General features: G+C 50.5%; 2 protein-coding genes and 1 non-coding gene across 5 annotated transcripts; 1 reads left to right on the forward strand and 2 right to left on the reverse strand.

Annotated features, from left to right (window-relative positions):
• Positions 1-1737: 1737 nt before the first annotated feature.
• Positions 1738-13198, forward strand: Taldo1 (transaldolase 1). Its single transcript, XM_006977222.4, has 8 exons — positions 1738-2628; positions 6157-6280; positions 8075-8182; positions 9913-10044; positions 11640-11815; positions 11954-12151; positions 12291-12436; positions 12996-13198. The coding sequence occupies exons 1-8, from the start codon at positions 2532-2534 to the stop codon at positions 13026-13028; spliced, it is 1014 nt and encodes a 337-aa protein (XP_006977284.1). The 5' UTR covers positions 1738-2531; the 3' UTR covers positions 13029-13198.
• A 3346-nt stretch (positions 13199-16544) lies between these two features.
• Positions 16545-22740, reverse strand: Gatd1 (glutamine amidotransferase class 1 domain containing 1). 3 transcript variants are annotated; one of them, XM_006977223.4, is made up of 8 exons: positions 22596-22740; positions 20619-20695; positions 19780-19885; positions 19561-19668; positions 18658-18752; positions 18079-18172; positions 17738-17849; positions 16545-17610 (listed from the first exon to the last, which is right to left on the reverse strand). In XM_006977223.4, exons 1-8 carry the CDS (start codon positions 22657-22659, stop codon positions 17604-17606), a joined length of 663 nt encoding a protein of 220 aa, XP_006977285.1. In that variant the 5' UTR covers positions 22660-22740; the 3' UTR covers positions 16545-17603. The 3 variants fall into 3 exon arrangements, with proteins under 3 accessions (XP_006977285.1, XP_076419993.1, XP_006977286.1); XM_076563878.1 differs by having other exon boundaries at positions 22419-22650; XM_006977224.4 differs by lacking the exon at positions 16545-17610 and having other exon boundaries at positions 17734-17849.
• On the reverse strand, positions 21434-21624 carry LOC121827054 (U2 spliceosomal RNA). The gene has a single exon (XR_006069189.1). It is a non-coding gene; the product is annotated as a U2 spliceosomal RNA (small nuclear RNA).
• Positions 22741-24398: the final 1658 nt, after the last annotated feature.

The following is a 24398-nucleotide window of genomic DNA, read 5'->3' on the forward strand; positions in this document are numbered from 1 at the left end:
TTGATAGGCTCTGTAAGAAAGCCCAGTGATGCCAGGCAGGAGTGGCACACACCTTTAATCCCAGCACTCCGGAGGCAGACGCAGGCAGATCTCTGTGAGTTCGAGGCCAGCCTGGTCTACAAAGCAGGTTCCAGGACAGCCAACCCCTGCATGGGTGATGACTTCCTGAAAGTTCTATCGGTGGAGTATCCCTTTATTTAACCTAACCCTCCAGCACAGTGGTTCTCCACCTTCCTAATGCTGTGACCCTTTAATACAGTTTCTCATGGTGTGGTGACCCCCAACCATAAATTATTTTCGTTGCTACTTCACAACTATAATTTTGCCACTGTTATCAATCTTTATGTAAATATCTGTGTTTTCCAATAGTCTGAAGCTACACCCATGTAAAGGTCTTTCGACCCCCTTGGGGGGTTGTGACCCAAATGTTGAGAACAATCCCTCTCGCACCTTCTGAGACCAATGCGGCTGGGAGAGGCAGAAGGGAGAATGAAAAACTATAGGATCAAGTGAGGGTCTTATGACCTTTCCCTCATCAGTGGCTGTTAATAGTCCCAATCTTGTGAGGGTCACCTGCAGAAAATCACATCTGTTCTGACTTCTAGATGTAATGACCACTTCCTGCTAGGAGAGAATGGGCTCCCACAGGACATACAGAACATCCCACAGCACCCAAGTGCTGAGATTAAAGGCATGCACCACCACTGCCCAGATACAGTTATGAATCATAATGTAAATATCTGATATGCAGGATATGTGATATGAGACCCCTCTGAAAGGGTCGTTTGACCCCCAAGCCGCAGGTTGAGAACTACTACTCTAAAGGCAGCCTCTGTAGCACCTCGTATGTGAAAGTCCATCTTCCAGTGAACTTAAATGGAGTCAGCTGAAGTATGGTGGCCCATGCCTGTAATCTTAGTACTTGCGAGGCAGGAACAGGAAGATCAGGAGTTCAAGGCCAGACTCCTCACCTGGTCTCAAACCCCACCCCCCCCCTTTTTTTTTTTTTTTTTTTACCAGATACTGAGAAAAATGGATAGTGTGCTGGTTATTTATTTATTTATGTATTTATATATTTATTTATTTTGGTCAACTTGACACAAGCTAGCGTTATCCAGGAAGAGGGAATCTCAAATGAGAAAATGCCTCCTCCATCAGATTAGCCTGTAGGAAAGCCTGTGAGGCATTTTCCCTTTGGCATGTCTGGAACTCTTTATGTAGAACAGGCTGGCCTTGAACTCACAAAGATCCACTCCAACTGTTGAGATTAAAGGTGTGTGCTATCACCAGCCCATTTTCTTAATTAATGATTGATATGGGAGGGCCCAGACACTGCGGGTGGTGCCAACCCTGAGCAGGTGGTTCTGGGTTGTACAAGAAAGGAGGCTGAGGGTTGGAGAGACAGCTCAAGCTGAACAACCAAAGACCAGGAAGTGGTCCGAGCAAGCCAAGAGAAGCAAGCCGGGAAGCAGTCTTCCTCCAGGTTCCTTTCTTGAGTTCCTACCTTGACTCTCTGAGTGATAGACTGTTACCTGGTAGTGTAAGATGAAATCAACCTCGCCGAGTTGCTTTTGCTCGTGGTGCTTATCACAGCGATACAAAGCAAACTAGGATAGATGGTAAACAAAATATTGAGAGGAAGTATCTGACATACGTGTGCGTGTACTAACTTGAGCCAGCATATTCAAAGAACTGTGAATCAATAATGAGTGAGAACACCCTAAGAACGTTGTCCCCACGGTTCTTATTATTGACTGAAGAGACAGCTCCCATCTCCACCTTCTCAACCTGCTACTTATTCATTCGGGAGAGATGCAGAATCAAGGGCAAGGGAGGGATCACCCGGCAGCCTAATGCAACACCGGGAACACTCTTATCTGGGAAGCGGAAACTGGTGGCTTTGCCAGAGGTTGCCCAGGCGGCCGCACACCTGTTGGATTCTCAGACTGCGAATCAGCTTGTCTGCTTGTAGGCAGGGGCTGCGCCGAGCCGGCCTTCCCACGATCGGGTGGGCGCACAGAGGGGTGCACCTCCTAGTAACCAAACTGGGAGCAGTAGAGAGCTACGAGGTCTCACAGCTGGAGAGAGGGGTGCACCTCGAGGTTCACCCGCTGGGGTGGGCGCACCTGTAGGGGAGGCACTGCTGGAAGCCAGAGCGGGCTCAGGGGATTAGCATGGCTCTGGAGCGTTGAGGACTGCAGAGTCTCATCCATCCGCAGGCTGTTGGGGTCTTAGGCTTAGAGCGCGAGTCTCAGTAGAAGCAGGCAGTCCGTTCATTCTACACATGCGAGCTCTAGAGAGCGACCGCACCTCGGTTCCACCCTCCCTGGACCGGTGGAAAATAACCAAGTCCTAGGGAGGAAAAGACCAAGGACCGTGGGCGTGGTCTACAGCGTCCGCTTCCAAGTACAAGGGCGGGGCTCGCCTCCAGGGGTGGGGCCACACTTAGCTTTGGCTCCGATTGGTCAGGACGCGCGGAGCATTGTGGATCGCCGCGCTCCTGCTGCCTCCTCAGCTGTACGCTCCTCGCCATGTCGGGGTCCCCGGTAAAGCGCCAGAGGATGGAGTCCGCCCTGGACCAGCTCAAGCAGTTCACCACCGTGGTGGCCGACACGGGTGATTTCAATGGTGAGAGGACGCGGCGCGTGCGCCCTGAATGAGCTGCGGCACCCCCAATTTTGGGACCAGGACCGGTGTGGGTGCCTGGGGCGGGGCCTCGAGGGCGCTGGAGCCCGGATTGGCGAGTCTGCCGAACTCTCAAGGTCCTACACCGGCCTCCGGGCTATTGGTGACCCTGGGAGCCCCTTGCGAAACTTCGGTGGGTCGAGGCGATCTAAGGAAGAGTCCCGCCGACCCCTGGTGTCCAGCCTACTATAACACAGGCTCAGCTTTGGAGCCGGTGCAGTCTGCGGGGCCGGGCCGGCCTCTGTGGACACCACCTGCTTTTGCAGCTTGTTGCATTGGCCTTCCAAGGTGGCAGCTGGTTACTGTCTGGGTACCCAGTACGCTGGAGTCAGACCAGATGCACACACTAAATCACGTGGTTATTCTATTGCCAAACCTCCTTTTCTTCTGAGACAGGGTTTCACAGGCTGCCCTGGAACTCCTGGTAATCCTTCTGTCTTAGCCTCTTACTTAGTGCTGGATCGGGCAGTTCCACCACGCCCAGCTCCAGCACTCAGATTTTCCTGGACTTGGAGAGAACTTGGAAGACATAGGTAGAAAGGCTTGACCTGCTAGTCCGACTCTGAGCCGTGTAGAGTGGGCTGGCTGAACTTGTTTTCACATCTGCTGTGAACATGAGACTTTGAGGAAATGCTCCACGAGAGCCCAGTACAAAAGCACCTTCTGCTCTTTTCTGCTTTCTCACGGTGACTTGAGTAACAGGCTTTAATTCCTCATGAGTAAGTACATTGTTTATCTCTCAGAGAGTCAGAGTGATGAGGCATATTTGGGCTGCTTTAAATATAAAGGAAGGACAGACCCGATGTGGGTCTAGTAGTGAACCTGTCTGACAGAAGCTATGTGTTTGTCAGAGAGCTTCTAGAAATCCACCTGGGAGCCCTGAGGTCTTTCCACTGTGAATGTAGTGCAGATCTTTCTGCTATCGTTTATGAAGTGTGCAAGAGCCAGGCATGGTAGCACATGCCTGCATTTGGGAAGCAGAGGCAGGCAAATCTCTTATATTGGAGGCCAGTCTGGTCTACATAGTTCCAGGCCAGCCAGGGCTACATGGTGAGACCCTGTCTCAAACAAAAATAACAAAAGTACATTCATTGATAGTGTAGCTTAATACAAGTTAAATAATTACAAGCACTGTGTTAGATTTGATGTCTATTGTGTGGTGAAGGTTTCTTAACTCCTTGGGTGTCACAGGCCCCTGAAAATAGAATCTGATGCCTAGAACACTTGCCCCCGTCATTTTCCACTAAACGTAAGGGTCTTTGGGCCTTAAAGCCCATCTGTAGGGGTGGGATAGGGATCAAGCCCAGGGTATCTGTCACACAGGTGCTCTTCCACTGAGCTGTGTCTCCAGCAGCCTTTGGGTCTGCAGTTTTTGTTTTTGTTTGTTTGTTTGTTGTTTGTTTGTTTCCGAGACAGGGTTTCTCTGTGTAGCTTTGTGCCTTTCCTGGAATTCACTCTGTAGCCAGGCTGGCCTCGAACTCACAGAGATCCGCCTGCCTCTGCCTCCCAAGTGCTGGGATTAAAGGCATGCACCACCACCACCCAGCGGGTCTGCAGTTTTAGACAAAGAAAGCTCCATTTTCTGTGCACCCTTCAATGGGTTCACACCTGAGCCAGCACCACTCCAGAGCACTTTTTCCCCTACTTGTTATTTTGAAATAATTACAGGCTCCCGAGATGTTGCAAAAGTAGCCCAAGCACCCTTTGCCCAGTTTCCCTAGTGATGTCCAAATCAGGAAGCAGACACCAGTGAGCCATGCACTGTGCTGCCTGTAGACCAGGCCGGCTGTGGTTATCTCTGCAGCAGTTTCATAATGTGCAGACTTCTATGAGCACTATGAGGACACAGAGTTATCCTGTTCTTATTCTCAGAAGACTTATGGTGGTGTAGACCTGTAATGTAATCTCAACATTGGGGAGGTCAAGGCAGGAGGATTACAAGGTTTTGGTTTTTCGAGACAGGGTTTCGCCGAGTAGATTTGCACCTTTCCTGGAACTCATGTGGTAGCCCAGGCTGGCCTCGAACTTACAGAGATCCTCCTGGTTGTGCCTCCCGAGTGCTGGGATTAAAGGCGAGTGTTACCATCACCCAGTTACAAGTTTTTAAAAAAAGAGTTAAGCAAGCTCATGAAGCTGGACATTGGTGGCTCTGCATCTGTTCCTGTGCCTGTTCACTTGGATAGCTGAGCTGACAGGGCCTCATTGGCTTTTCTGAATTCCTGAGTGGAGGGGGAACTAGTATGTTAAAAGAGCTAATACAGCTTGGCATGATATGCACCCCCTTGCCCCAAAAACCAACCAACCAACCAAACAAACAAACCTAAAGAGAGGAGAACTGAAGGAGTGTGGTGTCGGCATACTCGGCAGTGGTTTAGGATTAGTGCGCCTCCTACTGGCTGTGAGGCAATAAGACACACTTGTGAAGCATGTTCTAGCATCCTCATACTTCCCTTCCAAGTCATTAAAAATCAGCTTTTGTGGGAGGATGGTTGTTCTGGGGTGCCTAATTTTGTTTGCTGTTGTTGTGGTTGTTGCTTGCTTTGTTTTGTTTCGAGGTAGGGTCTCACTGTGTAGACCTGGCTAGCCTGGAACTTACTGTGTAGACCGGGCTGGCCTCAAACTCTGGCTTATTTGTTTTGTTTTAAACCTTACTATAAAAAACGTTGCAAATTAAAACACACACACACACACACACACACACACACACACACACACACACACACACACACCACTATAGTTTGGTGGTCTGTTTTGGTTTGAGACAGAGTCTCACTATGTAGCCCTGGCTGGTCTGGAACTCACTAAGACCAAGCTGGCCTTGAACTCAGAGCTCCTCCTGTGTATGCTTCCAGGGTGTTGGGATTAAAGGCATGTGTCACCACACTTAGCTTTGGTCTTTTGAGACGTGGTCTTGCTCTGTAATCCAGGCTGGCTTTAAACTCTCAGTCATCTGAGCTAGGATCATAGGCTGTGCCGCTGTTCCCAGCTCAAGTGTGTGGCGTTGATTACTGTCTTCACATGGAAGCCAGCCTCTGGAGCTGCTGTGAGCATTGTCACTGTGATCCACTTGGGCACTCTTCCCCATCTCAAGTGAAAGCTGCTTCTGGTCACTATGACAGAATACCTGAGAGAAAACTTAAGGGAGGGATGATTTGTTCTGACCCACAGTTTCTAAGGTTTCAGTCCCTTGTGTCAGAGAGGTCACAGGTAAAGCAGAGCAGCTCCTCTCGGGGCAAACAAGATACGGGGAGACAAAAAGACAGTGCCTGTGCTAGCAGACTGTCCCTCTTATTCCATTGGGCCTCCAGTCTGTGGTTATGCTGTCCACATTCTTAGCAGGTCTCTCCCTTAGTTAATCCTCCTGGAAGCACAGACAAGCCCAAAAGTAGTTTAGATCTAGATGCTCCTTGGCCCAGTCCAGCTGATAACAAAATTAACCATCCTGCCTGCTTTTGAAATGTATTTACCTAGCCATTGATGAGTACAAGCCCCAGGATGCCACCACCAACCCATCCTTGATCCTGGCTGCAGCACAGATGCCTGCTTACCAAGAGCTGGTGGAGGAGGCCATTGCCTATGGCAAGAAGCTGGGTGGGTGAGTATGGGTGATGGAGAGCTCCCCGCAGGTCCCACTCCCCAAGTTGGCCATATTTCTCTTCCAATCCAACACTGTCTTTTGTTCATTGAGATGTGATTTGTATGGAGTAAATCACTCTCACTGGATCTGTGGTTCTGGGGCTTACCAGTGTGAACACATGCAGCTGAGATGTAAAACACTGACGGCCTTCCTGTCTCTGACAGGCTCTCTATAGCTCTGACAGCCATGCTTTGCCTTCTGGTTGTCATTACTTTCTGTCTTTGTTTTTTTTTTTAGATTTATTTATTATGTATACAGTGTTCTGCCTACATGTTTGCCTTCAGGCCAGAAGAGGGCACCAGACCTCGTTACAGATGGTTGTGAGCCACCATGTGGTTGCTGGGAATTGAACTCAGGACCTTTGGAAGAACAGCCAGTGTTCTTAACCTCTGAGCCATCTCTCCAGCCCCTGTCTTTGTTTTTTGTTAGTTTTTTTGAGACGGGATCTCTACATAGCCATGGCTGTCCTGAACACACTCTGTAGAGCAGGTTGGCCTCACAGAGATTCACCTGCCTCTGCCTCCTGAGTGCTGAGATTAACAGAACACACCACCTTGCCCAGATGTCACTCCTTTTTAACAATAGGCTAATGAATTTTAGTGAACTGTGCATTGGCACAACCATCACCACAATCTCTGATCCCCCTCCTACCTCCTTGTCTATGTCCTCGGCTTCTTTCCTGTTTGTATGATACAAGGTATCCCTGCCCAAGTGCTAAGATAACATTGTGTGCCACAGTGCTGGCCTCCAATCTTGTTCCTATAGTTTTACCTCTTCCACATTATCACACAGATCATAAATGTGTAGTCCTTTTTGATAAAGTAATTATAATATTTATGAGGTACGATGTGATTTTTGTTTTGTTTTTTCAAGACAGGGTTTCTCTGTGTAGCTTTGCACCTTTCCTGGATCTTGCTCTGTAGACCAGGCTGGCCTTGAATTCACAAAGATCCGCCTGCCTCTGTCTCTCGAGTGCTGGGATTAAAGGCATTTACCTCCACCACAGCCCGGCTACAATGTGATCATTTTATACATACATACATATATATATATATATATATATATATATATATATATATATATATATATAGTTTGTGGTCAGATCAGGGTGATTGGCATTTCACTCTCCTTTCTTGGGATTCATAAAAATATAATTTTATGCTGGGTGTGGTGGTGCATTCCTTTAATCCCAGTACTCGGAAGGCAGAGGCAGGCAGATCTCTGAGGCAGAGTTTAAGGCCAGCCTGGTTTACACTGTGAGTTCTAGAACAGCCAGGGCTACACAGAGAAACCCTGTCTTGAAAAACCAAAAAGAAAGAAAAGAAAAAGTTCTGAAGATGATGGTGGTATGATTCAACATTGTTGAACTATAAACTTAAAATGGTCAAGAGGGCATGTTTCATGGGTGTTTCACTGTAATAAACAGTGCCTCCCTCCATCCCTCCCTCCCTTTTCTTCCTTCCCCTGGCTGGCCTCAAACCTGGAGTCTTCCTGAACTACCCGGCAAGTGCTGAAATTAGTAGTTCTATGAGTCTGAGGCCAGATTGGTCTGTCTATATAGTGAGTTCCAGGACAGTCGGGGTTTTATATAGAGACGCTGTCACAAACCAAACAAAATCAAGTAGCGTGTGCTGTCATGCCCATGGTGGGGAGGATGAAGGGAAAGAAATTGGGCAAAAAGAGTCAGAGTTGGTCTTACAGGTTCCTCAAAGCCTTCCAAGTTTCTAATACAACTTTACCTCTGAATTTCAGGCCACAAGAGGAGCAGATTAAAAATGCTATTGATAAACTGTTTGTGCTGTTTGGAGCAGAAATACTGAAGAAGATTCCAGGCCGTGTATCCACAGAAGTGGATGCAAGGTAGGTGGGGAATATGGTAGGGAGGCAGCAGGTGTTCTGGTGGCGTCAGTGGCTGAAGAGGAAGTTTGCTCTTGATAGTCTCCACACTCATTTGGTAGTGTAACACACATTATATTGAAAGACTATACAGAACTGATGGCCTAGAACTCTCTGACTAATGGCTCATCTTGAGTCTTGTGTTTTTTATGAAAATATACTTGCACTAAGGTGTCCAGAAATTTGGTGATTTTGTTGTTAGTTTTTTTTTTTGTGTGTGTGTTTTTAAGACACGGTCACACTCTGTAGCTCTTGCTGTCCTGGAATTCACTGTGTAGACCAGGCTGGCTTCCTTTGACACACAGAGATCTGCCTGCCTTTGCCTCCCAGATACTGGGATTTTTAATTTGCCTGTGCCAATATACCTGGCAACTTAAAAATTTTGTAAGCAGGATGGTGGTAGCACACATCTTTAATCCCAGCACTCAGGAGGCAGAGGCCAGGGATCTCCGAGTTTGAGGCCAGCCTGGTCTACAGAGTGAGTTCCAGGACAGCCAGGGCTACACAAAGAAACCCTATCTTAAAAACAAAAACAAAAAAATTTGGAAAGTTTTTATTTTATGTGTATGAATGTTGTTTTTATTTTTTATTTATTTATTTATTTATTTATTTTTTGGTTTTTCGAGACAGGGTTTCTCTGCGTAGCTTTGTGCCTTTCCTGGAGCTCACTTGGTAGCCCAGGCTGGCCTCGAACTCACAGAGATCCGCCTGCCTCTGCCTCCCGAGTGCTGGGATTAAAGGCGTGCGCCACCACCGCCCGGCGTTGTTTTTATTTTTTAATGTGCATGAATGTGTGTGGGTGTTTTGTCTGCATGTAAATCTGAAGAGGGTGTTGGATCCCCTGGAACTGGAAATAAAGTACAGTTGTGAGCCACCAAATGGGGACTGGGAATCAAACCCAGGTCCTCTGGAAGAACAGCCAGTACTCTTAACCACTGAGCCCTTTCTCCATCTTTTGGGTGTTTTGTTGTTCTTTTTAATGTAACTTAGAGACAGGGTCTCGTGTAGCCCCAGCTGACCTCAGACTTACTATGTAGCTGAGAATGACCTTGACCTTATATGGGCCTGCCCTTACCTCAGTGCTGGATACAAGAGTACCCCACCATATTTAGTTTATGTGATGTCGGGGATTTGGGCTTTGTGCATGATAGGCAATGGCTCTACCAACTCAGCACAACTCTGACCCCATTTTTCTGTTTGGTTTGGCTTTTTATTTACTTTTAGGGCCAAAGTCTCTTTGAAAGATTTATTTTTATTTTATGTGTATGAGTGTTTGCCTGTATGTATGTACACCACGTGTGTGCCTGGTGCCTGTGGAGGCCAGAAGAGGGCATCAGATCCTTTGGATCTGAAGTTATACAAGGTTGTGAGCCTGTCATATTGGTGCTGGGTACCAAACCTGGGTCTTCTGCAAGAGCAGCAAGTGCTCTTAACTCTTAACCACTGAGCCATCTTTCCAGCCTCAAGGAGGTGTCACAGGCTGACCTTGAACTCCTGATTCTCCTGAGTGCTGGTTACAAGGTTTGGCTGCCAAACCTGCTTCTGAAATTGGGTCTCAAGTTGCTCTGTGTCCAGAGTAGGGGTTGGGACGGGTCGCCCAGAGAGCCACTTAGCTACAGAATACCCTGCTTCTGACATGCTCCGTTGGTGGCTGTCCTGTGTGATCTGAGTACCTGGAATAACTTGCTTTTTAGGCTTTCCTTTGATAAGGATGCAATGGTGGCCAGAGCCAGACGCCTCATTGAGCTCTACAAAGAAGCTGGGATCAGCAAGGACAGAATTCTCATCAAGTTATCCTCAACCTGGGAGGGAATTCAGGCTGGAAAGTAAGTATTCCCTACATGGAGGCAGCTTCTGATTCTGATTCTAATTCTGTTCCTGGACAGCCAACACCAGTTTCTACGGGGGAGCCCTTGAGACAAGCCTACGCTCTGCTCCGGGGTCGGCTCAGACAGAGCCTCTTCACAGTGGCCAGTTAAGAAAGAATGCCTTTTTTTTTGTTTATTGGTTTTGGTTTTTTATTTTGTTTTTTGTTTTTTCGAGACAGGGTTTCTCTGTGTAGCTTTACGCCTTTCCTGGAACTCACTCTGTAGCCCAGGCTGGACTCAAACTCACGGAGATCCGCCTGGTTCTGCCTCCCAAGTGCTGGGATTAAAGGCATGCGCCACCACCGCCCCGGCATGAATGCCTTTCTTACACTTCCAGGTCTCAGTCTCCTACTGGAACAGCGAAGCCAAAACTGACATAAGTGTTGAAGAAATTAATTGTTATACAAATAGTATGCTCTAAGTGGAAGAGAATGCTAAATGGTGAAAAACAGTCAGACTCCTCCTTGATGCCCTCTCTAGAAGTCAGTCCTGCCATTCTAGGTCCTGGGCAGCAGAGATGCTCATTTCCTCCTAGAACCTGGATCTGCCTGTTCTGGACATCTCATATAAGTAGAGGCAGATTATGTGTGAACTATTGTGTCTGACTCTGCATGTTCTAGTGTCTATGCCTTGTTTCCTGGCTGGACTTTATTCCATTGGTGGGTGGATTGTGTCATTGCATTTGTTTCTTGTTGGGCATCAGGGTCTGTTGAGAATAATGGTACGAAGATAGGCCTGTAAACATTTTAGTGTGGACATGGGTTTTCCTTTCTCATGGGCAGATGCAGAGAAGTAGGCTTACTGGGTCACTTGGTCAGTAGAGGCGACTCTCTCCCCTTGGGCTGAGCCAGCTGGTATGAACTACACTTGTGCTTAGACACCCAAGTAGCCACGTGGTGGAGGCACCTCTGAAACTGGCCCCCGGGAAGGGAACTGTGGCTGGAGTAGCTTAAGCATAGGCTTGGCTCTCAGGCCTCACCCATGTGGTGGTAGTGCTGCCCAGGAGTGAGTATCGGGCCAACGGGCTTCTCAGGAGATAGACTGGGCTTGCTGCAGGGTAGCTCCAGGAAGAATTAGGTCCTCATCACCCTTGATGATAACCCGCTGTTTCTAGCCTAGGAGTAGAACCCAGAGAGCTCTGATGGGGGTGGGACCCTGATTGCAGCGCAGGAGGGCCTTTATCTGTTATGCAGTGTGGATATGATGGAGGAAGTCCTGGTCACTCCTTGTCCAGACCCACCATGCTGAGTCTCAAGCTTGTTCTTAACTATGTACAGCCCTGTTTCTGCCCCTGCTATTAAGAAACTGAAGGCTCGGCGGTCGGTGGTGGTAGCGCACACCTTTAATCCCAGCACTTGGGAGGCAGAGCCAGGCGGATCTCTGTGAGTTCGAGGCCAGCCTGGTCTACAGAGCGAGATCCAGGACAGGCACCAAAACTACATAGAGAAACCCTGTCTCGGAAAACAAAAACAAACAAACAAAAAGGAACTGAAGGCTCTTGGGGAGCAGCCTGAGGCTACACTCAGCAACACCCGTGCTCATCTTGTCCACAGGGAGCTGGAGGAGCAGCATGGCATCCACTGCAACATGACACTCCTTTTCTCCTTCGCCCAGGCTGTGGCCTGCGCTGAAGCGGGTGTGACGCTCATCTCCCCCTTTGTGGGGCGCATCCTTGACTGGCATGTGGCAAACACAGACAAGAAATCCTATGAACCCCAGGAGGACCCTGGTGAGCTACTTTTTAAGATCATGGGGCAGGGGAACCACTGTGTTGATGAGCAGGGCTGGAGGACCAGGTCAGGGCGGGGTCAGACAGCAGCCGGGGCGGCTCTAGGGCCATCCTGGAATATGCCTACGTTTCCTCCAGGTGTAAAGAGTGTCACCAAAATCTACAACTACTACAAGAAGTTTGGCTACAAGACCATTGTCATGGGCGCCTCTTTCCGTAACACCGGTGAGATCAAAGCACTGGCAGGCTGCGATTTCCTCACCATCTCACCCAAGCTCCTGGGGGAGCTGCTCAAGGATAGCACCAAGCTGGCACCTGTGCTTTCCGTCAAAGCGGGTAAGGCCAAGGGGCCCGATAAGGACCTCTGTGTGGGCGGAGCTAAGGCCTGACCCTGATGGGAGATACTCAGCCTAGGCTGAGGGACAGTTATGAGTCGAAGGGTAAGGCAGGCATGGAGAGCTGTGGTATCCCCCAGCCCAGACCAGTGACTTGGAGAAGATACATCTGGATGAGAAGGCCTTCCGTTGGCTGCACAATGAGGACCAAATGGCTGTGGAGAAGCTCTCCGATGGGATCCGAAAGTTTGCTGCTGATGCCATAAAGTTAGAGCGGATGCTCACGGTGAGTTCCTGTGTGGGCAGCTTTGGGCCTTTTCTCCTTCACCCAGGGGCAAAGTTGGTGCAGAGTTGAAAGTTACTCCAGGAGCCTGGCATGGTAGCACACGCCTACAGTGCCATCATTCTGGAGAGTGAGGCAAGAGGTCACAAACAAATTCAGTACCTGGGCCAGGAATGCTAGTACATGCCTTTAGTCCAAGCACTTAAGGGACAGAGACTATTCAAGAAACAAAACTAGGGCCAGGCAGTGGTGGTGCGTGCCTTTAATCCCAGCACTTGGGAGGCAGAGGCAGGAGGATTTATATGAGTTCAAGGCCAGCCTGGTCTACAGAGCAAGTTCCAGGACAGCCAGAGCTATACAGGAGAAACAAACAAATCTTTTTTTTAATATACAGCTAGATAAAGATAGGTGTGTGTGTTTGGTTTTATCTGGGGAACCATGGATCCTGGCTTGTTGCTGAAGCAATTCGGGGACCTTGGTGGGTCTTGTCTGGGGCCCTCTCAGGCCCTGCAGCCCTGGCAGAGTAAGGGGCTGACATGACTCTACCTCTGTTCATTTCCAGGAACGAATGTTCAGCGCTGAGAATGGAAAGTAGCGCAGCACCTGAGGCTGGACCCCAGACCTGCACTGCCCTTGAGCTGGGTCCTAATTGCACATGGCTTGTGATGAATCTTGCATTTTTTAGTGATTGGAGAAGGGATGGATCATAGGTTTCTGACTTGATGTGAAATTTTGTCTAATTCATTAAAGCAGTCGCTTTTCCTATGTTGTGTTTCATTTCACCATCTCTGTCCCACCCACCTAAGTACCAGTCGCCCAGGACAGACAATTGTGGCCCTCATCCTCATCTTCTAAAATCCACTGGACCACAACTGGGACATGAGATGGCAGAGGTCTTTGACTTTTGGTGGCGAGACTATCCAGTAACTCCCCCTGTACCTGGTGTCCCTGTTCCCTGCCTGGTCTTAGAGGTTGCACTAGTCGAGTTGGAAGACAGAGGGTGGGCTCTGCCCCTGGCGGGCAACAGCTGAACATAGTGTTACAGTGTGGAGCCACAGGAACATGAAGTCCAGCTGTACATTATAAGCTATACCTTGACGAGGCCAAGGGTCAGTCGAGTGGGAAAGACAGTCCGCAAGGTCTTTTGGTTTTATGCGGCTTAACATTCAGTTGTGTCTTGCTATGAATTCCTTGTGCTCATAATTCTCCTAAAGTGTGTATGTGTGTGTGTGTGAGTGTGCGTCTCCGTTTCAAAGCACCTGATAGTCAGTAGACAGAACCTTCTGCCTCTGAGCTCCAGGCCCCCTCTTTAGCATTTGTTTGGGGTACCTGCCTTTTGCAAATACCCTCCTTGAGCTACTTCCTAAGACACAGTCAACCCCAAACAAAGCCTTAAAAGACAAGTAAGGAACAGACAGCTACCAGGCCATCTGTTAGACCCCAACTTAGATAAAATGTCCTTTCTGACACTACATGTCTCACAGGCCAAATGCCTACCAACCAGAGGAACGAGCTTTGTTTCTTGTGCAAATCAAGGCCTCCCCCTCTCACTGAGGACTTTCCTCTTACCAGGTGTTTCAAGCTAAGATGCAGACTGACTAGCTAGCAGTACTCTTCCCCCACCCTGCAGAGGGGAAAAGTGACAGTTTTAACTTTGAGTGACCTACTTAACTTTTAGTGACCTACAGACTTTTCCTACCTATCACCTGTAAGTCTGTAGTTGATAGATTCAGAATGCCTTCACCTGACCACAGTAAGGATACATTTCTAGCACATACATTCCTTTTCTGATTTATCCCAACTACTGACTGACTCCACTCTTATCTCCCCTCTTGTGTTGCAAATAAAGTTGCCAGGAAGCCTCTGGTGGGACGTCTACAATCTCCTGCTGTGTACAAAACATGAGGTGTTATTGTTGGGGATGGGATATAGACCAGTCCCGGAGGAGGGAGACCGGAGAAGGACTGAAGGATGGAGAATTAAGGGATGGAAGATGGGAGAGAACTAGGAATGGAGGGAACAGAGAATTGGGGGAATGAAGAATTGAAGGAATGAGGAATGGAAGGATTGAAGAATTGCGAGAACTAGGAATTTAAGATTGAAGGATTGAATTGAAGATTAGAGGGAATTAAGAATTGAGGGAACAAGAAGAAGGGAACTAAGGAAATAAAGAGATCTGTGAACTAGTGACTGAATGATGGTGGCTGAGGAATAAACCAATTGAACTAAAGAGCTCTGAGCAGCTGGATTCATTCCTGAGCCGTTAGTAGTGTCTCTCCTGGGCCCCTGGACTTGTATAAATTTAAGGCTGGACCCTTAAATATTATACAAAACTACAGAGCCAGGCCTGCCCACTGCCCAGAGTAAGTCCAGTGATTTATTCTCCCATCTAGGTGCTCTGCCTGGTGTGGCCAGGATCTAAAGAGCAGTGGCACCAGCTTTGAAGGGGCATGGAAGCACGTGCCTATAATCCCAGTTCCTGGAAGGCAGCAACCAGATTGTCCACATCTAAGGATAGCCTGGTCTACTTAGTGAGTTCCAGGACTACATAGAAACCCTAAATAAAACTAAATAAAAACCAGAGCCAGGCAGTGGTGGCGCACACCTTTAATCCCAGCACTCGGGACAGAGGCAGGTGGATCTCTTGAGTTCGAGGCCAGCCTGGTCTACAGAGGGAGTCCCAGGATAGGGTCCAAAGCTACACAGAGAAACCCCATGTCGAAAAAAATAAATAAAAACCAGGCAGTGGTGGCCCATGCTTTTAATCCCAGCACTCAGGAGGCAGAAGCAGGTGGATGCTCTGATGAAAAAGACCTTGTGGACCCCTATTAGGGAGGATCATACAGCAACTTTCTAGGCCCATTCCCCCAAATTCCCACCATAAGTGGCTCCAGAGCTAAGTACCTGCCTGGGCAGTCTGGCCCTATCCTGGGTGTGAAGTGGGGAGCGGCTTCTGCAGCCCAGCACAGCTGGTGCTCACTTCCCCTGATGGAGACCCACAGCTATTCTGCCACTTCTGGCCAGGAGCCGGAGCCTGTGGGAACAGCGCTGCTTGAGGCCGACCCGCTTCAGCATGTAGTAGGCAGAACCTTTGGGCTAGCAATAGTGTGTCCTAAAAGGCCATCAAGGTTTTGAGTCTTTCCAACCTGAGGACTCCAGGCATACTGGCCAGGCATTCATTATGCATGCTCTGTGGACCTCTTTCTTGTGTTTTTGGAGACAAGGTCTCTGTACATAACCAGGTGTCTTATAGTTTACTATGTAGACCAGGCTGCCTCTGCTGGGGTTAAAGGTCGCACTACTACATATGGCTGTGTATCAGAATGTATGGCCAAATACTTGACTGAACTGGTGACATTCCATTGTAAAGAAACCACTAGCTGGGCGCCGTGGCAAATGCCTTTAATCCCAGTCCTCAAGGTTTCACTTCTTTAAAGTAATTAAAATGTGTTTGTGAACATACCCCGAGCTCAGCTGCCACTTTTCAGAGTTTTGTTCGTTCTGTCTTCTCCAGCCTGCTGTCCCCTTCTCCACCCAGGACTGGCTGCTGGGAAGGCCCTTGGGGCAGAGCCCAGGCACAGTCAGGGCCACCTCACTGCTATAGCTATGCGACGCCTCAGTCTAGAACACGGGTGGTGGTGGCAGGGGCCTGCCTTTAATCCCAGCCAAGGCTGAGTTGAGGACAGCCAGGGCTACACAGAAAAACCCTGTCTTGAAAAACCTCCCCAGTGTCTGAAGCTGTCCCCTAATTCATGCTAAAACCTCGTCTCCTTGGTGACAGTGGTGAGTGGGACTTCAGCTCCATGAAACGATCAGTGACCTCTGACCAGGTTCCAGAGAGCAGATACCCCTTCCACCAGGTAAGAAGCAAAGAGGTCTGAGCCAGTTAGCTCTTAACAGACACACCTGCCACACTATAACCTTGGACTTCAAGCTTTAAGATGTGTGTGAAATATATTTGTTGTTTACAGACCACCCAGTCTATGCCTGAACCAGCCAAGCCTAGGGCACAGCCTCAGATTTTTAAGTTTTTGTCCATGAATATCCACCATTACATAGTGTTCGTGGCAGATGGGGGCAGTGCATGGCTAAGGAGGAATCCAGAGACAGGTAGGCTTCTCCTGCTTCTTTATTCCACTTGGTTCTGGACTTCCCTCATTAAAGGTTTCTCACCGCCAAAAGGTGTTCCTCTAGGCCTCTGGCACTGGTGCTACCCTGGAGCTTGGGATGTGCAAAAGGTAAGTGGAGATGGAAATTGGGAGGTCCAGTTGGAAGGCTTTATTCCAGGGCTAGAAGGCTGTTCACTGGAGGCTACAGTCCAGGCCAGGTGCCCCAGGATTGACAGCAAACAAGCATGTCCAGGAGGGAGGCGGCTACGTGTCCATATCAGGTCCTCAGCAAAAGCCTGTCTAGGGTCTGGGAGGCAGGACTCATGGCTATTCCTAGTCCATATAGCCCAAGACCATCTGCGGCCATCCATTCTAGGAGTAGATGAAATACCCGGTCTGAGGCTTCCGTAAGCCAGAGGCCACTGGACAGACTATGGGGTAACAGCAGTTTAAGGATCTCTAGGTGTGACACTCATGTTTTTTCCATGCCATACGGGGCAGGGTGACATCACTGTGTCTACTCCAAGGGTCCAGGACCAGGCCAGGCCAAACTGGGGCCTCTATTACATTCAAAACCACAGGCCAGCAAGGCTTAAACAAGGGCAGACTTCTTCAGCAAGGATGCAGCCTGCTTAGGGCTAAGGAAACATATACTGTCCACCTTTGGCAAGATGAATTCAGGGGAAGCTCAAGCCTGTTGGTCCCTTCCCCATGGTTCTCACCAACAGCCAAAGGGATGGGAATAGCCAGAGGGCCATGGAAGAGCAACACCCCATTCTAAAACCCCAAGAATGGACGATTCTCCTTGGAACGCTCAATTTGCAGATCTCAGGGACTGCCTGGCCAGCTAAGACGCTCCACACTGTGTGCTGGGAATGGAGGAAGGAGTGTTCAGTTTACATTAAACTGACACTCTACAAGTCTTAACTCCTGGAGGCTTCCAGCATCCCACAAGGTCCAGATGGAGGCTTGAGGGCCCCATCAGGTAAGGACCAACAGAAGAGGCCACAGTGAGTTCAGCTGTTGTCTCTAGGCCACCAGGATCAGGGACAGCATCCACGTTACTTCCTATAGGATGAACAACACATGGTCCAGACTCAGCACCAGCAGGTAGGGCATCGCGGACAAAACTGCCCAGTAGAGGGAGCCAGTTACAAAGCCGGAAACCACCCAAACCCTTTCCCAGGGCCCTCACCGGCTGCCACAGAGGAAGAGCAGGTTCTGGACAGCAGGAACAGTGGAGTTCGTGTTCTGGCCAGTGACCAGGTGACGGTCCAGCACCACATGCACCGCGTCAGGCTCACTGGCTAAGGCAGAGGGCACAAACCTTAGGCCCACAAAGCCTAGGCCCAGTCCCACTTCCACCCACTGGGGTGCTGTGACCACCCACTGGGGTGCTGTGACCAACAGGGGCCAGCAGGAAAGCCTGTCTGGGCAAACCATTCACCACAGGGGTGTGCAGGACCTAAGACACCAACCCAAGACACAGGAGGTGGCCCCACAAATCTAGGTGTAGGGGCACCAACTTAGGCTCACCACTGAAGCCAGCACCAGAATCCTTCACAAAGTCTTCAACAACCAGCGGCAGGCGGGCAAAGTCGGGTGCCCTGATGAGCTCGTACACAGAAGGCTGCAAGTCAGGGCCTGCGTCAGACCAGTCAGTGGCTCCACCCTGTCCAGTGCCCGCCCTACTGTCCCCAAGACCAACCCTAGGGACCAGGCGGGTCAAATCAAAGCAGCAGCCTCAGCTACCACATGGGGGAGATGCGCAAAGGCAAAACTCAGTCATCTTTTGGAGACCAAGCCACCGCGGCTTAGAGTGCCTGGCTCCCCCAGCATCAGGGCATAAGTGTGACCAACATGAGGTGGGCTGGTATCCTCTGGAAGGAGTCCTTTCAGGGGTTCCATGATGTTCATGTGAGGGGCTCACCCCAGAGGGGCTCAGGCTGTGCTTGCCATCTTACAGATAGCTCATATCACACGGACAAGGAGAGAACTGCTCTAACAGTATGGGGACTGGCAGGTCACAGTGCCTGTAGGAATCTCTTCCTGGTTCGGGTAGGAGTAAGGGAGATAGGAAGGAACGGGACACTGGCTTGTCCATGGAATACTTACCCCTGTCAGACTGTAGCCTTGGAACACCCAGGACCTGTCTTCATTGGTAGCACAGCACAGGGCAGCAACACCATGGCCAATGGCACAGATGGGCTCTAAAAGTAGCAAGGTACTCTGAGGCCCTGGGCGCTGTCTTGGGTAGGGTCCCCGCCAAGTGTCCCTTCCCCCGAGGTGGATGCTAAAAGACTAGAGTTTAGAGCCCAGGTTTGAGATGTGTAAGCACACAGGACTCCCAGTCCATGTACCAGCCACTGCTTCACACTGCAGCTGGGGGTGGTACTGCCAGGGGGTCTCCTGCTCTGCAACGAGGCTCCCCTGGCTCCTCCCCAAAGGCAACTTAATGGCCAGTGTATTCCCATGGCAGAGGTAGCTGGAACAACTGCTTCTTGTCTATGCCCAGAGGACCAGTTCTCACCAACCAAGGACACTGAATGGAGCCCGTCTGCATTCTGGTCTCTGATGAGCATCCTGCCCCAGCCTACAGATGTGCTTACCACAACAGATGTTGCCGATTCCCACTAGGAATCCAGACAGTATCCTGATTAACCTACCATGGAAAGGGCTAAGAGGCCATGGTCACCAGCCCTCTCTGGGCCTTCATAGGCTCACAGTGCGGAGACTAACAGTGCACACGTTATATTTGGTGAGATCACTCTGTCGTGCACATGGACACAGAGCAAACTCACCTGTGTGCAGGTCAGAACCACTGCGGCTCTCCACGCCCATCTGAGGGGCTGATGAAATCACTAGGCACGCCCAGTCCTGAACCCTAACCCCGAACTCCACAGCCACCCCATATCTGCCTTCCAGACCCTGTCTCTCGTTCCCTGTCGCCCGCCCGCTGTTTTGGTCACACCCTCCTACTCTGCCTGCCAGCCCGTTCTCCAGTTTCTTGTCACCCACTGCTCTCTGAGCGGAAGTGCTGCAGTATCCGAGCCAGGGACCCGCTGCTGGCAAGGTCAGCCAGTGCTCCAGGACAGCTGGGAATCAGGAGAGCATGGTACCGGGCACCTGGGGGGCGGGGAGGGGAACCACAGGTCAAATAAGGGCATGGCCAGACACAGAGGCCCTCCACAGGGACCCACTAGCTAGAAGTTACCACTTGTCACTTTCGCCACCTACCGTCTATGGACTCAAGCTTAGCGGGGCTGGCATAAGCTTTGAGGCGGAAGTCTTGTACCCAACGTGCATTGTTCTCGGTCACATCCACAAAGTCCATGGCCTTTCCCTATAGAAGCAGAGCCTAGGTGAAGGGTCAGCACCAGCACCTCCCCCCCCATTTGGATGACAGAGAACTCAGAAAGGCTAACAGATTTCAAAACAGCCCCTGGGGCACAAACACCTGCCTAGACAGTCACTTTTACTGGCTGGCTCAGGCAGGGAGCCTTCAGTGGCTATAGAGAGAGAAAAATCAAGTACAAGGTAGGCCCAGAGAAGCAAACCACCAGGGTGCAGGAGCCCAGTACAACACAATGCTGAGGTCTTACCACAGGAGATCACCACACCCTGCTCCCCCGTAGTCCCCAGTCTCCTGATTATAAAGTAGCAACAACTGTCCCAGCCACCTTGTGACTTCGAAACATGCAAATACACAATGCACATTTGCCATGGCCCATTTATATCTGGTGTTCCCAGGGCCACAGTGCAAGAATCGGGAATCTCTCCTATTAGGAGGATCTGGGCAGGACCCACACACTAGGACCAAGTCTTCTTATCTTTCACTTATAGACTTGCAAAAGTGCAAGCCACAATGAAAAAAGCTCCCTTAACACCGGTAGTCACAGTCCAGGGAACTGGGACCACGACTTAAGGATTCCACCAAGTTTGGTTGTAGATCCCCTTATCTGGAGATAGCTCCCCCCGACCCTATCAACCACAGAGGGCTCGCTACACTCTGCTAGCCTCAACCCAAGAAAGGAGAGGAGCGCCGGGGTTCCCTGGAGGAGGGTGACTGTACTCACCCCAGGGGTGGCCACCTGGAGGTTGCAAGCAGCACTGGCCAGTGTGAAGCAGTGGAAGAAGGACTGGGCTGACACACCTGGGAGAGAGAGAGGGTTCCAAAAAGGCAAGGGCCCAACAGGGTCAGCTGGCCCACCCCTGTTCACCGGAGACTGCCAATGCTCCTGGGGACTCTCCTGGTCCCAGACCCAGCCTCAGGAGCAGTCCATTTCACCCACCCCAGGGTCTACACCCTGGGGGCAGGACAGCAGCCATTTGGGTCCTCCCCTACAGACCCACCAGTATCCAGGGTCCCCACAGCCTGGGGAGAGAAAGACTGAACAGGTCACAGCCGTAAATGCAGCAGGACAGCATGGTGTTTGGGGCACTCCCCACACTCAGGACACCTAGAGGGTCCCGTCTTCCTAAGAGCCTCACCATGCTGTTCTCGGCACTCTTCTGCCCATCAAGAGGCTTCAAAAAGGAACAAAGGCTGCCTGTTTCATTTGACTCCAGAAGCCGGGTGCGCACATCTTTAATGCCAGCACCTGGGAGGCAGAGGCAGGCAGATCTCTGAGTCGGAGGCCAGCCAGGTCTACAGAATGAGTTCCAGGACATTCAAGGCGCGCGCGCACACGCACGCACGCACAAAAGAAAAAAAACCTGTCTTGAAAAAACAAGACTTCTAGCCGATTTGTGGGTACAGCCTAGCTGCCCCTCAGTTAGGGAGTAGAGACCCACATCACCTTCTTAAGTGCAGTGATGTCTGTGCTGGTTTAATCTAAGGGCACAACCCTCTAGCTTCATCTTTCCATCTTCCCCTCTCCCTCTCCCTCTCTCTCTCTCCACCGTTCCTGGAGGTACTGCAATACCAGGTCGATGCGTGGAGTGGACGGAGCAAGCTCCTATTCCAACTCCTAGTTCCAAAAATCCACGTAATACATAGTCCTCGGATAGAGGACGTATCAGATATTAAACTGATAAGGACAGATACTACACTTGATCTTAGCCAAAAGGCAGAGAAGCGATTTCCCCTCTTTTTGAGATAGCATCCCATGTAGTCATTAACCTCTTTATCCTCCTGCCTCTAACTCCTACACTAGGCTTTTGCTTTGTGGGTTTTGTTTTGGTTTAGTTTTTAAGTCAGAATCTCACTATGTAGCCCTGCTGGCCTGGAACTTGCTATATAAGTTCCAGACTGGCCTCAAACTCCCAGAGATCCATCTGCCTCTGCGTCCTGAGTGCTGGGACTAAAGACACGCACCACTAGGCCCTGCTTCTTTACTTTTATGACTTTATACATTTGCAGTGACCAAGCCCAGATTATCCCCACCAGCTCCCCAATCCGTCACTGCCAAACTCTCAAGTAAGGCCTACCTAGGAGCAGCTATAGATTCTCCTAACCCTGTCTTCCAGGGCGGAGCAGCACCCTCGGGCCCCTCCCATCTCCACCTGGGAGGCTTCTATGTGGACCCCAGGGATTCATCAGTTCAAGGCTCATGCTCGCTTGAATGCTCTATATGGTTTGTGAGGGATACACCGGGTCGCAGCCCTGAGCTCCGTCACCCCGCAGTGACTATCTTGGGCTAGTCAGTTCCCTAAAGACCCGTGAAGTAATCCTCCGCCCAGCTTCCCAGACACACACGGGGCAGTTGGAACCCATAGCTAGGAGACCCCTTTCTGTGTGCGAGTCTCTTCTGTGCAGCTCTTTCGAGCAAACCCATTTAGGATCGCGTCCTGGAGGCGCGTGAAGACAGGGCCAGGATCAGGACCCAGGAGAGGCAGGAACGGTGTGGGCAGAGTACCGAGCCCCTGCGGCTGACCTGGGGGCAGGGTCATCTCCGCAGGCGCTGGCCACCCTGCCTGCGAGCTCAGACTACACAGGCCTGCCCCAGGGAAACAGGTGCAGGGTCCCAGGATCCCAACTCCGCAGGCACAAACGGTGACCTGGAGTCAGAACGGCAGGCCACTGCACCATACAGCTGCCCTGTGCGCCTCACCTTCGGAAGCGCCGCTGGCCACCAAGAGACAAGCAGGCCTGCTGGGCAGCCGCTCGGACGCCATGGCTGGACTCCCCTAATAAGAGCGGTAGGGGCGGTGTGGGGCGAGGCTTGCCTGCCACGGGAGTAGAATGCGCGTGCGTGAGGTGCGGAGGGCGGGGCTCGCCTGCAGGATGTGCCGGGTTGGGGGGCGGAACTTGCGTTCAGATGGGGACAGCTTGCGCGTGCGCAGGGACTGGGTTGGGGGGCACAGGACGCGCTTAAGCGAGTTGCGACGCGGGATGTGCAATGAGTCTCTAAGTGCTGGTTACCCGATTGCTGGGGCCCGGCAAGGCTGGTGACCCTCAGGCGCACATCAGTTGAGCGCAGCGGGCTGGGCAGACGTTACTCAGGGTCCCAATTGGCCACAGGGCTACCGCCTTTGTCCGTAAGTTGAGCCCGGCTATACTTGTCTGGCTGACTGGATGAGGGACACGGAGGTGGGTTGCATGTAGGCGAGTCTTCCTCTGCGTGTTTGGGAATTTCTAAAGACGCCTGGGTCCCTGGAGTTTTGGATGAGCCTGGGGAGAATGGAGTGTCACTTTTCCTGAGCTGTGGACGCCTCAACTTGGGTCTTGATGTTGAGTTTCCTTAGGAAAGGCCAGATTGTCTGGAGAGGCCAACCTGTATCTAAAGCGATTGTTCCTTATGTTGCACCGCCTGAGTGTGGGGTTTCTGGTGGGGCCTAGGAAAAGGAGCCTGAAGCCCAGGGTCCTATGCTGTCTGGGTGGTGATGTTTGAGGATTCACAAGCTGGAAATCAGACCACAAGCTGGACCTAGCCACAAGGAAAGCCTTCTAGATCTGTAGACTGCCCCATCCCTAAAAACCTGTCTGTTGACATGAAGCCCATGAAGGAGCCCAGATTGAACATGGCCAAAGGTCCACGTGCTCACACAGCTCCACCTTTGTGCTGCCCCCAAAGCAGTCTTAAGGCACCAGAAATGGCAGAACCTTCCATAGGCTTGAGTCTTGAGGAGGAAAGGATTGACCTCAACTCCCAAGTTTTGGGTAATTTTTGGGTGGTAAATAAAGAGACCACCATTCCAACTGAAGTGTCTGGACAAGGCAAATTTTACCCTTGACCAGGAGAGTGTGCTCAAGGAAGCACACCAAGCAGGAAGTGCGTTTGGTTCTTCCTCTAACTCAGGTGGTGGCTGTGTCTTTTCCGGGTTGGCTGGGGTCTGACCTCACAGTATCATCGAATTGGCTGGTCTGAAAAGAACCGACAAAAAATGGAGGAAAGTGAAATGGTCCCTGACTGAAGGAGGGTCACTGTTCCAGGCCATCATATTCCTAGAACTGCCAGGAGCCAGGGCTGTTACGTAGAAAAAAACCGAAAGAAAAAAGAAAACGAAATTTGAATTCCTTATCCTAAACTCAAATTTTATAGTATTTGATAGAAAAGAATAATATTTGATATTTCTTACACAGGTTACAGTCCTGTACCTGTACAGGGAAGTCAGGGCAGGAACTGAGGTAGAGACCGTGAAGGAACACTGCTTACTGGCTTTTTTAGCTACCTTTCTTATACAACCCAGGCCCACCTCACACATTGGACTAAGCTTCTCTCCCCCATCAATGAGCAATGGAGAAATGTCCACGGACATGCCCATAGGCCAATCTGATAGAAGCGATTCCTCCGTCGAGGTTCCCTCTTTCCACGTATGTCAGGTTGACAACTGAAGCTAACTATGACACTTCACTGGGGGTATCTACTCATCCCCCAGCTTGCCTCCTTCAACACTGGACCTGAGTGAGAAAG

The sequence above is a fragment of the Peromyscus maniculatus genome, chromosome 1, assembly GCF_049852395.1.
Source record: "Peromyscus maniculatus bairdii isolate BWxNUB_F1_BW_parent chromosome 1, HU_Pman_BW_mat_3.1, whole genome shotgun sequence".
Taxonomy (NCBI): Eukaryota; Metazoa; Chordata; class Mammalia; order Rodentia; family Cricetidae; genus Peromyscus; species Peromyscus maniculatus.

Excerpts from the sequence above, each read along its gene's own strand:
- Taldo1 (XM_006977222.4), top strand. The coding sequence starts at position 2,532 with ATGTCGGGGTCCCCGGTAAAGCGCCAGAGGATGGAGTCCGCCCTGGAC. Across the intron at positions 11,816-11,953 it reads TGAACCCCAGGAGGACCCTG|GTGTAAAGAGTGTCACCAAA; the intron begins GTGAGCTACTTT and ends CGTTTCCTCCAG. Across the intron at positions 12,152-12,290 it reads TGTGCTTTCCGTCAAAGCGG|CCCAGACCAGTGACTTGGAG; the intron begins GTAAGGCCAAGG and ends GGTATCCCCCAG.
- Gatd1 (XM_006977223.4), bottom strand. The coding sequence starts at position 22,659 with ATGGCGTCCGAGCGGCTGCCCAGCAGGCCTGCTTGTCTCTTGGTGGCC. Across the intron at positions 20,696-22,595 it reads GGCCAGCGGCGCTTCCGAAG|GTGTGTCAGCCCAGTCCTTC; the intron begins GTGAGGCGCACA and ends TCTCTCTCCCAG. Across the intron at positions 18,753-19,560 it reads GCACTTCCGCTCAGAGAGCA|AGCCCATCTGTGCCATTGGC; the intron begins GTGGGTGACAAG and ends TGCTACTTTTAG.